General features: G+C 34.4%; 2 protein-coding genes across 3 annotated transcripts; one reads left to right on the forward strand and one right to left on the reverse strand.

The window, feature by feature from the left end:
* Positions 1–72: 72 nt before the first annotated feature.
* On the forward strand, positions 73–6,632 carry LOC140050953 (UV excision repair protein RAD23 homolog A-like). Of its 2 annotated transcripts, none has more exons than XM_072095970.1 (9): positions 73–261; positions 641–722; positions 857–936; positions 1,204–1,370; positions 2,943–3,156; positions 3,249–3,453; positions 3,849–3,976; positions 5,200–5,379; positions 5,738–6,632. In XM_072095970.1, the coding sequence occupies exons 1-9, from the start codon at positions 196–198 to the stop codon at positions 5,852–5,854; spliced, it is 1,239 nt and encodes a 412-aa protein (XP_071952071.1). In that variant the 5' UTR covers positions 73–195; the 3' UTR covers positions 5,855–6,632. The 2 variants fall into 2 exon arrangements, with proteins under 2 accessions (XP_071952071.1, XP_071952072.1); XM_072095971.1 differs by having other exon boundaries at positions 1,207–1,370.
* Positions 6,633–7,267: 635 nt separating this feature from the next.
* LOC140050954 (adrenodoxin-like protein 1, mitochondrial) lies at positions 7,268–12,410 on the reverse strand. Its single transcript, XM_072095972.1, has 6 exons — positions 12,246–12,410; positions 11,730–11,784; positions 11,295–11,401; positions 11,113–11,200; positions 10,421–10,473; positions 7,268–8,962 (listed from the first exon to the last, which is right to left on the reverse strand). Exons 1-6 carry the CDS (start codon positions 12,403–12,405, stop codon positions 8,859–8,861), a joined length of 567 nt encoding a protein of 188 aa, XP_071952073.1. The 5' UTR covers positions 12,406–12,410; the 3' UTR covers positions 7,268–8,858.
* Positions 12,411–13,572: the final 1,162 nt, after the last annotated feature.

Consider the following 13,572-nt stretch of genomic DNA (forward strand, 5'->3'; position numbering starts at 1 on the left):
AGTAGGCCTAGCTAGCTGGGCCTAGGCTATAATAGTCTATAGTATAGAGGGCGTACAACCGGATAACGTCATTCTCAATTAATGGCTGCCTTCTAGAAAATTTGAGATTCATCATTCGTATCATTGACACATTTTTAGTATTTATACACAAAGCATCACTTTATTTGTGAACTGTTTCTGTTTGATTTACTCATAATGCTTATAACAATTAAAACGTTACAACAAGTAACTTTCAAGATAGATATTGAGGAAACATGTTCGGTAAGTTCGTAATGACTAAGTTAGGCCCCCAACTTTTACGACCTGTGCTGTGCCGCGAGGGAAGTGGGCACACTGTGTAGTGTGGGAAGTCAAACGAGGTGTGCATGTGCTTGTGAATTTTGGCCTAGAAAAATAATTAATGTTGAGTTACTTCTTGATTCATTCTTTTTAATTTGCCTTAGACTTAGACCTATACTATCCCAAATCTAGGTAGGGCCTGGCCCTAGGTAGCTAGCCTATAGATAGGAGGTAAAATGAAATACGAGCAAATGCAGTTACTGTGTAGAACCTCCTACAGTTATCACTGGCAACATCTTTGTTATCCCTGTCGGTGTCAGTCTTCCGAACAAGTTTCATTTCTATGTAATTGGTTTTTCAGGTTAAAGAATTAAAAGAGAAAATAGAAAATGAAAAGGGTAAAGATGGTTTTCCAGCAAATGGACAGAAACTGATTTATGCCGGTACGTTACTGCTCACTTAACATTCATTTTATATGTTTAATTTTGTTCAGTTTTCCAACTTTCGCCTAGAATAAAGTACTGTAGATAATCAGGTTATTAGTATTTTTATATCGAATTTATTTCTTTTGTTTTAGGTAAAATTTTGAGTGATGATGTAGAGCTTAAAGAATATAATATAGTTCCTGAAAATTTTGTAGTTGTTATGGTAACTAAGGTAAGGATTTGCTTATAAAATAATTTATTCTTCAACTTGTATTGTGTAGTTGGTGCTATAGCATGGTGACTAATATGCCTTCAAATCCCAAGGTCAACGGTTCAATCCTGAGCTAGATCCACACTGTTTCAACTCGACTCCCTCAGACTCCAATGAGAAGTTTATAAACAGAGTGTATGCGCGCCTCAGTAGTTTATATTATCCCGTGAATTGGAGAGTTACTTGCTGTTAAAAAATCATGGTTTATTAATGTTATTCTGTATTTAGCAGGCTAAAGCAAGTACACCTGCCCCAGCACCAACCCCGGCAGCTACCTCTGCTCCCCCAGCAGCAGCTGCACCAGCAGCCACACCAGTAGCCACACCAGCCTCTGATACAAAAGAAACAAGTAAGCCACAAGAAGAAACAAAAAAAACTGAAACAACTCCAGCAAGGTAAATATTAAGTTGCAGTGGTCACCACATTCATTCTTTGACTAAAAATTCTCCTGACTACCAGGGGAAATCTATAAATACAGTCAACTCTCCCAATACCGGACTCTCCCAAAACCGGAATTCACGAAAAACCGGACTTTTTTGGAGGGCCCAATTTTTCCCTATTCTAAATGTACTGTAATTTATTAAGAAAACCGGAATACCCAATTCCGGAATCCGGACAAATTATGAAGTACAAAACACGAAAATTAGCGTCTGAAAACCGGACTGACAGTTAAAAAACTCCAAATATTTACAAAAACAACGTAACATAGTCGTCGCTCACTCGGATTCAATACATTCACAATGTACAAAAGCTTTTAACCATACCCTGACCATGCATGAAGTGCGCGACGTTTCGCGGTACGATCAAATAATGTTGCCATGGAGCGCTACACTGTGATTGACAGGTCAGTTTATTGTTAACCCACGAGGCGGCAATTGCTTTGTTGCGTATCGAACTGCGGTGGGCTAGGGCTTTTTCACATCGAAGCGCTATGTCTTAATGTCTATTAACAGGGAGTTGTTAACAACTCCCTGTTTTTTAGCATATGAATTGTTTTTTAATAAAGTTCAATTTACATTCCACTTTGTGTCTTTGTTTTGTTTAAATTATTGTTAAATTCAAAATTGCAATATGACTTTAAAAAGGAATGTTTCACTAAAAATGTGCATCCATTATAAATTTGGAAATCATTATGGCAAAACGTAAACGGAATGAACTTGACTTAACTAGTGTTAATAAACTTTGAAATGTTACCAATTAATTATTGTGTCATTATTGCTTGGCTCGTTTACCTAATCAATTTTCATCATTGCTATCAAATTACGTCAAAATAAAGGAGCTTAAAAAGCATGTGGTGTAGGTGTGGGCGTTTTTATTTGATTATGACACCTCTGCACATGCGCATCAATCAAAGCCCCGCTTTGCTATTTTTATCACCCATGCTGCTGCTGCTAGCTAGCTCACGAAAAACAATAAACAGACCGAAATTATGTTCACCGTACGTACGTAGGCCTTTTTGCCGTTAAAAACACATTGAGAAACAATAATTTACTATTGTAACATGTTTTATTGGTACAGTAAATAATGTAACTTTTAAAAAAGGTAAATTGAATTAGCTTAATAATAAATATTAATAAAGTAGGCCTAGGCCTATCAGTATTTATTTAATTAAAACTAGCTTGACACAATCATAGCCTAGGCCTTCCCTACGCTAGACCGTACCGGGCAGCATTCGGACCGGTGATTCAAAGCATTTTCAGTGACAAGTGACAAATATGTTTTCAGGAAACCGGACTTTCGAAAAACCGGAAAATATATGCCCGCCCAAGGGTGTCCGGTATTGGGAGAGTTGACTGTAGTTATATCATTAGGTATACTTATAATTATTATTTATGGGAAATACCTCGCTTAAGTGTGAATAGTAATTATGGCTGGAGGTCACATTATAATGTATCATACAATTGCTTTTTTTAATCAAAAGATGTCTGTATTTAATAGAAATCGTTCGTAATCGTATTGTTTTTCAGCGATCCTAGCCCGCCCTCTGAATCAACTGATGCACCAGCTGAAGGCGCGAGTGCAAGCACGTTGTCACAAGCAGAATCCGCTTTAGTTATCGGTGCCGAGTATGAACATATGGTATCACAATTGATGGCAATGGGCTTTGGTCGAGACAAGGTTATTCTAGCACTTCGAGCAAGTTTCAACAATCCAGACAGGGCTACAGAATATCTTTTGAGTGTAAGATAACATACAGTTTTCTTTACTACTTGTTGCAACTTCTCATATTATATCTGATAAATAATGACTAAACTAAAATTGTTAAATATTAGGGAATTCCAGAAAGTGTAACAAGGGAAATGAATGCCACAGCTGCTGCGGCTGCAGAAGCCCAGTCAGCTGCTGCACAGGGAGGACAGCCAGCAACAGACCAAACACCAGCAAGGGCACCTCCAGCAGCTGTCCCTGCTGCTACAGGCCAACCGGTAGCAGTGCCACCAGCTCAATTCCCTGCTGGACAGGAAGCCTCAAGTGCAGGTATGTTGTTATTAAAAAATAATGTAATTATTAAACTTTTTGCGATAAATTTTTCCATACATTTTTAGTTGTCTTAGTAAATTAAATAGTTATTGATACTTAATTTCTGTAACATAAAATATTGGATCAACTTTTTTTGGCAAAAACAGTTCTTTATGAATAAACATTACATTTATACTTGTAACTAAATGCAAATCTTTTTATCATAATGTAGTATATTTATGTAAACACTTATATCTGTCTACACTATCAAACTTGTGCTGGTGATATCCCCAAATATGGTAGTGATATGACATCATCATCTCCATATATGGGCACATCTTATTTTTTTGTCACATAAAATTTGATAGTGTAGACAGAGCTCTATTGTATGTTTATGTATGTTTACTTTGTAGAAGATCCATTAGGCTTTTTACGACTTCAACCAGAATTTCAACAAATGAGGCAAATGTTGCGGCAAAACCCAAACCTATTGCCGGCACTTTTACAACAGCTAGGACAATCAAATCCCCCTCTCTTACAGGTACCACACAATTTCTTTTACTGATTCACTTGCAATTACAAATGTAGAAAAACGGTTTACTGTCACTTTTACTGTAAATACAGTTAACCCTCCTTTGAGACATCCCAATTAAAACACTTTCCCATGAAATGAAATAGGGGAAAATAAAACTGACCAACCACTATTAAAGTTAAAGATGTATTGTCCCCCTGAAAAAATACCGTAAAACCTCGAAAAGAAGCCCATGGGCTTAAACCTCGAGAAGAAGCCCATCTCGAAAAGAAGCCCCCCTCTACAGTTTATAAAAGTACTCGAAAAGAAGCCCATCTCGAAATGAAGCCCCCTGGGCTTCTTTTCAAGATAGTATGGGCTTCTTTTCGAGATAGATTACTATACTGTATTAAGAATGTAGGTTTATTAACTGAACGTCAAAGGAACAGAAATAAACAATACAAACACCTGATTAAGAGTTACTGTAGTAGGATAATTTAATGCCAGATACTTGTGATGCAGACTGATGATAATAATGAATATGTATGATCGAGTTTATCATACATTTATTTTACAGTTTATTGTCGTCCAAATGGTGCTTTGATCGATCTTGTATCTTTTTCTTGTCTGCTTTGTTGGCAAATATGTAAAATCGGCAGGGAATTTTCACAAATGATTGTATTTGACGGTGAATCATAGGACTGTTTTTTTTGCTTTTTATATTGTTTTTAATTGGTATATTTAACATAATTTCATGATTGAAAAAAATGTCTCAAAAGTCATATTATTGTAGTAGAAATTCACAAAATTTACAGCATGCATTTCGAAAAGAAGCCCCCCTCTACAGTTTGCAAAAGTACTCTCGAAAAGAAGCCCATCTCGAAAAGAAGCCCACCCAAGAGCACTAAAAAAAGAAGAAGCCCATGGGCTTCTTTTCGAGGTTTTACGGTAATTCTTTAAAAAATTTGTGTTGAATATACCATTTTAAAGTAACATAATAAGTATCCACTTTGACTAAAAATTGGATCGAAAAAAAATGTATTACGAATTTACCTGAAAAAACTGTATTACCTGAAAAAACTGTATTTAAAGCAAAAAATGGTCAAATTGATTAATTAATCTTCATTTTTCAAGTTTTTGGGGGGATAACACATCTTTTAATGTCTGTTTTAATGCTTTGATTACACACACTATATTGCGTAAGTATTGTTCACAAAAATCTTTACTAATGATATTTAAATGTCTTTTGACAGCTTATTAATCAACATCAACAAAGTTTTATTGAGCTTCTGAACGAGCAAGAGAGTACAGGGGTACCTGTGAGTGCAGGAGGCGGGGGAACTGGGACGGGAACAGGGGGTGGAAGAGGTGCCAGGCAGCCTGCACAAGTTGCAATACAAATTACACCAGAAGAAAGGGAAGCCATAGATAGGGTAAGTACACACAATCAAAGTTCCATAATAGCTGTAACAGGTTTAAGTCTCTCCTTGAATGTACTGGAAGTCCAGTGTACCCAAGTTGGTGTGCACTTTAAAGAACCCAGTGCATCTTTAACAAAAGAAGGTTGTGACCCCATTGTGGACACATGAATGCGCACTATTTGGTGTATTTGGTATATTTAGGCATATCACTACCATATTTGGGCACATCACACTTTTTTTGTCAAACTAGTTTGATAGTGTAGACAGAGATTTAGGCAAGATGCACATTGAGATGGTAATACTGTAATAAAAACACATTATAAATTGTATCCAAAATAACTTTCAAACTCTTGCTATTGTTGTTTTACAGTTGAAACAATTAGGTTTCTCGGAAAATGATGTCATCCAAGCGTACTTTGCCTGCGAGAAAAACGAAAACTTAGCAGCAAACTTTTTGCTTCAGCCGGATGATTCAGACGATGCTTAGAAGTGTTCAGTTATTGACAAACCTTGTTTTACAACTTGTCTCCAAATTCGCGATAACCACCAAGTATTCTTTAGACTTATACTGGCAAACTGATCAGACCATTTACAGCTTACCTGATTGTTATTAGGTGGTTAGTTGGAATAAAGAAAGAACAGCTTAATACTGTGTTGTGTTTAACAAAGGAAATGCCGTTTTATTTTTTTCTTCCTCAAACAGGTATTAAATTGTCTCTAGGAATAACAGTATAAACACAGAAGCACAGTAGAACATACAATATACTTATCAAATGGATTTTATAATCTTTTTGTGGTTTATCAATCATTTACTAACTCTATAAGCTCAACAACAACCAGTTACATAAATGCGGGTTAACAACTATTTAATATTTTATGAATAATACTGAATTATTGGATATTAATTATAGCAATATATAATTTTCACAGTGTGTTACAGTATAATAATCGCAGTACGCTGTTGGACAACACCAAGTATACACAGTGGTGCATCTCATTTCCTAAATTGATGGTACTTTCTTAGACTATATATAACATAAGAATAAGTTATATAAATTAAAGCATTATTTTATCGAATAATTCTTTTTAATAAACTACAATGCTTTAAATTTCCCTTAAATATATGTGAAATGTGTTTTAAATGTTGGCAGCAGGGTGTTCATAGAGAGAGCATTTAGTATATCTATCTGTCATTTTTTTGTTGATATCTACACATTTTATTGTGTCCCAGTACGTTTTATGAAATAAAAGAAAACACAAAATTATTAATGATTTTGAACAATAAGAAGTTTTTGAATCCGTTTGTTTAAAGTGAGGTAATAATTATAGAATCATTAACTTTGGTAATAAATAAACACTCCGGGTAATTTATTCCAAATTATGTTCTATTGGGCGGGGCTTCATTCAAGGGAGGTGTATTCAAAAAAATACGTTAATCGACAGTTTCAAGGCTCTCTTCGATCATTGTTCTGTTTCTTCTCGGATAATGAGATCACAGTGTACAGATCTAGCTTGTGTGCACTTTAAAGAACCCAGTACAGTGCATCTTTCAAAATAAAAGGGAGTTACCCCGGTGTACAGGTCCATCTCAGCCCCTTAATTCATGGTAAACACTTCACTATGGCGTCCATAGAGGGTCTAATTCAAATTTCAATTGAGGATGAATAATATAATAGAACATTTAAGATCTGTTCTACTGGAAAACAGAGCAGAAAAAAATAATAAAAATAGAAAACCATAATCTAATAAAAAGTCAATGCAATATTCATATTCATTATTATTTAATATTACGGTAATAAAAATAATAGAGGTCACATTTAAAAAAAAACCATAATGTTCATTGAATGTAAGGGTTTGTGTTAAAGTTATATTTGTATTTTATTCCATTTTTGTAAATTGTAACGGTATACTACAAACTTCTCAATACAGTCGATTTACATAAAACATTTGCATTCATCCTGGTTTATTTTCAAAATAATAAAAACACAATAATTGATTATATTAACTATTTCAAAATCAACTTGTTATTATTCAACACAAAATCAACATAATCTAAAAAAATTCTCCTAATTATTAACTTACAAAATTTATCTTTTTTCTTCAAAACATGGCACACATCCAGTATTGCAGTCATGCTCTTTGGCAACTTTTCAAGTTTTGAAGTATCCCAAGTTTAGAATTTGATTATGTAAATGTCATTGGAAACTACCAGAACGGTCATTGGGTTGTGAGCATGTGCTAATACATTGATTATTTATTATCTAAAATATGTACAGTTATTTCATCTTCTCTTTTCTTGTTATCCGGGGGAAAATTTGTGCGATAAAAGCGTGTTAATGAAGTTTAATAAACAGAGGTAGACGTTCCATGGACATTGCACTCTACTAGTTATATTTACATAAAGAAAAAGCTAGGTTATGCATATTGTTCACATGGCCAGTGACAGAGAAAGGAAAAGGGCATCTACAAAAAAAAGAACCCCATAGCCATCCCAACACTGTTAAAAATGTTCTGGATCCACCCAATGAAAAATAGCATCAAAATATAATGTCATTAATTCTTAAACATCAGACAGTTATATAACCAAAACTAGAGGGTACTCCGAGAGTACAAACCTCTGCCTACTGTAAAATTCCCCTACATAAAATTCCCCCTGAATATTTTTTTTTTTTATTAGTTCTAAGTGTAAATATGTTAACTGCACACTACAAAGTTGTGGATGACAGTGTGGTGTAATGGTTATGTATTCAGCCTCTCACAGTTGAGATCACTGGTTCAAGCCCACTAAAGTTTTTATTTTTTTATTTCTTTTTTTTAGCTTTTTGTGGACCTTGATCTTTGACCCTGACCCTTCAAAATTTAACCACAATTATATGATGTGTCATTGCTCAGTGTGGCTAAGTTTGGTGAGAATCGGATAAAAACTGTGGTCTGTAGGCAGTAAAATAGTTTTTTGTTAGTTGTGACCTTGACCTATGACCTTTTTCCCTCAAATTCGAACTCGTCCGAGCTTTTGGGGCATAGATCATTGTTGCCAAATTTGGTGTGAATCGGATAAAAACTGTGGCCTCTAGGCTGTTCACAGACACACACACACACAAACATACAGGGGTGAAAATATAACCTCCTTGGCGGAGGTAATAACAAGACAAAGTTTCCCAGGCACAACACAGTATTTTATACATAACATTAACATTAAAAAGTAGGGTTAAAATTCTAAAACATTTGCATTCCAGATCTGTATTGTTGCATTGCGAAACATAATACTACAGTATATTTACTAACATGTTTTAATATAATTAGGATATCTTCCTTACATCAACTTTTTATTTGGAATAATTAACACCCCTCCTTACACACCAAGTAGTTATATTGGGAGTATTGCTTACTTACAAACATGGAATAATAAAGTACTCTTTGAATCTTGAATACTACTAGCATTTGTCATTGTTTTAATATCTTACAATACATTATCTACTAAATCCAACACGTTAATGAGGCTCAGGTACATGTCCGTCTACATAGAAATTGCGTGTTGCCTTCGGTAGCTGCACTTCCATACCTTCAAGGTCTTTTGTAAGAATAATTTGACAACCTGTAGAAGAAATTAATAATATATTAAATTATGATGAAAACATTTCTTCTGGTTTCGATTCGTATAATAATATAAGTAGTTCTTTGATAGTAAACCAATAAAACTTACGTTGGCAAGACAGTTTCGTCTAGCTGTCAGCTTGACTTCTTCAGTTGCTATGATGCGTTATGGCGCCGATTGGTCTCCTTTCCAGCCACTAGATGATTTTGTTGTGTAGCCTAGGGGACCAGTCGTCGTCAGAAGCTGATCGTAAATGTGAGATAGTTGGTGCGCGCCTTCGTCTCTATTCATCTTTGTATTTTTATTTTGCTTTCTTATGCTGATGCTTTCTTTAATTTTACGTTTAAGCCAAACTTGTTCTTTGTGTAGTACCTCTATCTTATCCCAGTTAGGTATGTGGTTGTGTGTGGTCATATGGTCCGTGATTGCTGATTTATGTAAAATGGAGGACGAAACTTTCCGTGATGCACGCGTCTGCATGTTCTGTGTGTTTTCCTCAACATCTTTCTTGTGCTCTTTAATTCTGGTTTTGAGTGCCCTACCCGTTTCCCCAATGTACACCATCTCACAGTTGGTGCACCCCACTTTGTAGACGACACCACAGGAATCCTCTTTGCATGCTTTATCTTTCGGTCGGACGATTAAGTTTTTAATTTTGTTAGATGGTTTAAAGTATGTTCGTATGTTATATTTTTTAAATGTTCTCTTGATTTTCTCTGACAGGCCTTGAATATATGGGATGGATATCGACCCTCTTATATCTTCTGTTTCGGGTTGTTTGTCCGTTTTTTGTTTATCTAGGTTACGTTGTACCTTTCTGTAGGGTAGTTGCATTGTTTAAGTGAAGTATGTATCATCTCAGTTTCGTTCTGTTTGTCTGCATTATTTGTGATTATCGTGTTACATCTGTGTAGAAGTGTGCGGATAACGGATAACTTGTGTTGTAGAGGATGATGTGAGTTAAAGTCCAAGTATTGATTTGTGTGGGTGGCTTTCCTAAAAACTTTAGTGTTGATGTTGCATAAGAAAGCAAAATAAAAATACAAAGATGAATAGAGACGAAGGCGCGCACCAACTATCTCACATTTACGATCAGCTTCTGACGACGACTGGTCCCCTAGGCTACACAACAAAATCATCTAGTGGCTGGAAAGGAGACCAATCGGCGCCATAACGCATCATAGCAACTGAAGAAGTCAAGCTGACAGCTAGACGAAACTGTCTTGCCAACGTAAGTTTTATTGGTTTACTATCAAAGAACTACTTATATTAATATATTAAATTGTATCCTTTTCACATCACCTAGCAAAACTCGTACACTAAAAAGCTCTGTCTACACTATCAAAATAGTTTTGACAAAAAATAGTGTGATGTGCCCAAATATGGTAGTGATATGACATCATGCCCATATATGGGCACATTACATGTTTGAACTGGTTAATATTATATTCAACTCACTTAGTCGTGATGTGTTTGTAAGAAATGGTGCTAAATCCAACATATCTTCTTCTCTGAAAATATCGAACAAGATAAAATATTTAAGATGTACTGTATCATTAAACAATGTTGTACAAAGGAGGTATTTTATACCCTATTCAGATATACATTACACTGTAATAATAATAGGCTGTGATGTTAGTCCATTGATGTATTTAAATCAACTCTTGGTCATAGCCAACAGTTTAGTTTGTAAATGTTCTTTATGTAATTTATTCGGTTATAAAGCTCTGTCTACACTATCAAACTTTATGTGACCCATATATGGACACGATGTCATATCACTACCATACAGTACTTGGGCACATCACACTTTTTATGTCAAACTAGTTTGATGTGTAGACAGAGCTAAATACAGAAAAACAAAGAACATGCAAAAACCAACAGGGTCAAATAAATATTTGGGAGACCTAATTGGCAATGCTTTTAAGATTCTGTGAACTATTAATTATATAAAATTGATTAAACAGTTCAATTTGTAGTCTCGTTGAATAAGTTTTCCACTAGTTTGTTTTTTTTTTAAACTACGATTTCTTCGTTGAAAATAGTATGTATTTTCTAGGACATGTTGAAAAGTATTGAAATATAAGAAATATATTCATATATATATATATATGAAAATAAGTAGTGAAATATGATAAATTCAAACTTACTCCTCTTCTGCTTCTGGTAATTTATCAAAATATTTATCACTTAATATTACATGACATGTACAACATGCTAGAGAAGCTTCACATGCACCTGCAAGAGAGAATGAATTACATTAACAGTTTAAACATAAATGAAATTATAAGTACAGTAATTTAATTCTAAAATTTAAAAATAATTGTTTTACCTTCTATTTCGACTCCATGTCGATGAGACAAATACATAACATTATCCCCTACTTTGCCTTGTACTGGGATGCGTTCACCATCACGATCAACATAAACAATATTTACTCTGTAAAAAAATTGTGAGTTTGGAAGGATGAAATAAATATGAGTGATATATTAAAATAAACTTGGTGACATTTTATTTTCATACTATCGGCTGTGCCAACTAGTAGGCAAGACTCTAATATTGATAAGGCCCAAATGCTTGGTTCCTATTTAGACGTAAGGCAAGTGCAATGCAAAATAAAATTGAGTTTACCAATCACAAGCAATAGTTCAGATGGTACATGCTATCATGATTGGTCAAATTATCTGTGCTGCATTTTTATGAGATACTTTAATTTAGGAAGTCATGTAAACTAAAAGTAAACCAACAAAAAGTGTTTATTCATTACATTTCATCTGGACTTTCTGGATCTTTCCATTCATAGTCTCCATGTCTCATAGGCCCTTGAAATGAAATATAGCATTTAACAAATATAACAATTCAATATTGTATGTACAAAATTCTGCTTACACTACAGTGTACATCATAAACAATTTGATTACCATTCTGTGAGTCACTGTCATTCGTTCAGTGTCACTTTGTAATTAATTAAACCTCAAATATAGAATTATATAGGCTATTAAAATATTATTATATTACAAAAAATAGAGCCCAAGACATAGTCCCTAGGCCCTAGTCTACGGTAGGTAGGCATAGACTTGCTAAAACTGTCAAATATGCTGTCGTGTTGTTGATTGCTCAGCCACGTGACATAGGCCTAGCCTAGATAGCAATAATACAGAATTCGGGTAATCATGGATGTTACAAGCGGCTCCTCCTTACCGGAATTCCCAGAACCGGACCGGTTAGAGGGCCTAGGCCTAGCTTAGCTAGCCTAGCTATCTTTTCAGCATATTATAATTACCTAAATTCCTGTGAAAATGCCGTTGTTGGCTTAGCTTCATTATTCTATCACGTTGACATTGGAGTATTTTGAAATTAGATTGCGTTTTACTCGCCAAAAATGATCGTAGAACAGTAAACCCGTGTTGCAATAAAAACGTTCTTCCTATGGGCAGCGCCATGTTTGATAAAGTACACACGAGACAACCTCTTTCATGAAAATGGTTTTCAAACATTTATAAAGGAAAATTTGTTGGGCAGTAAACCTTTGCGAAATAAAATTCATACACATATTGGTCATCATAAAAAAGAACGATGGGAGGTTAAACTAAACTAAAAAAACACCCTGGAGCGAGAATGTTTGTATCAAAAAATAAATAAAATACACAACATTTGTTTTCTTATTTATTTTATACAAAATCTGGATTCAGAAAGTAACACACACAACAATAAGCATTACATGATTCGTTTCCATTTGTTATAGTATAATATACACAGGCACAATAATTTAAATATGTTTACACTACAGTCAAATGTATCTTACAATAAATAAAAACAACTTTTTCAATTAAAACAATTGGTTTTAGCAAGGCAGTCTAACAGGATGCGCAGCTCCTGAGATCAAAGGGGTTTTCTGTGGCTGCGACACGATCAGTTCCACGCCCTTAACAACAGAGAGAATGCAGAGAATATGTACATACAGTGGTACAGAATCGTTTGTATTTGTCGTAGCCAGACATAAGATCAAACGAATGTTACAAGTTCATATATTGGCAAGGCAAGCTCAGTGTCCTGTTGTTAGATTGCCTTGGTTTTAGCTACACTTTCTATATAGATGATCGAATTGATCAATCAAATTGATTGAATACCTTTAAAGATTGGAAACCCGTTAACTTTTCTCTTTTCTTCCTATTTGATGTCAAATTTTAAATAAATCAAAATTATGTAAATATTTAACAAGATCACTATTACATCTATATACATCTATACATAGCAAAAATTGTTTTAAAGGGGAAAACTATTTTCAAATTTGTTTGGTCTAGTGTTTTGTATTTCTTAATTTCTTTGGTTTATAAGTCCGTAAAGTACTCTTTTCTGTAATTGATTTTTACTTAAGACTTAATTAACTTATTAACTGGTTAATATGCATGTAGATATCTAGCGTGCATATTGGTCTTCTAGTTATCGAATGCCTACCATATTGGATTATTGAAATAAGATATAGCCTAGCATTTCAATAGATACTGGTACTATAATCCTTCAAAACATATTACAGTACAGTATAAAATATGATAGTACCAAGATATCTATATACCATATATATAATATAAGTAATGACATGTTGCTAT

The sequence above is a fragment of the Antedon mediterranea genome, chromosome 6 (genome assembly GCF_964355755.1).
Source record: "Antedon mediterranea chromosome 6, ecAntMedi1.1, whole genome shotgun sequence".
Taxonomy (NCBI): domain Eukaryota; kingdom Metazoa; phylum Echinodermata; class Crinoidea; order Comatulida; family Antedonidae; genus Antedon; species Antedon mediterranea.

Coding starts and splice junctions, on each gene's coding strand:
- LOC140050953 (XM_072095970.1), top strand. CDS start 196: ATGCTTATAACAATTAAAACGTTACAACAAGTAACTTTCAAGATAGAT. Junction 262..640: donor ATATTGAGGAAACATGTTCG/GTAAGTTCGTAA, acceptor TTGGTTTTTCAG/GTTAAAGAATTAAAAGAGAA. Junction 3,157..3,248: donor CTACAGAATATCTTTTGAGT/GTAAGATAACAT, acceptor GTTAAATATTAG/GGAATTCCAGAAAGTGTAAC.
- LOC140050954 (XM_072095972.1), bottom strand. CDS start 12,405: ATGGCGCTGCCCATAGGAAGAACGTTTTTATTGCAACACGGGTTTACT. Junction 11,201..11,294: donor ACATGGAGTCGAAATAGAAG/GTAAAACAATTA, acceptor TCTCTCTTGCAG/GTGCATGTGAAGCTTCTCTA. Junction 10,474..11,112: donor TTACCAGAAGCAGAAGAGGA/GTAAGTTTGAAT, acceptor CGATATTTTCAG/AGAAGAAGATATGTTGGATT.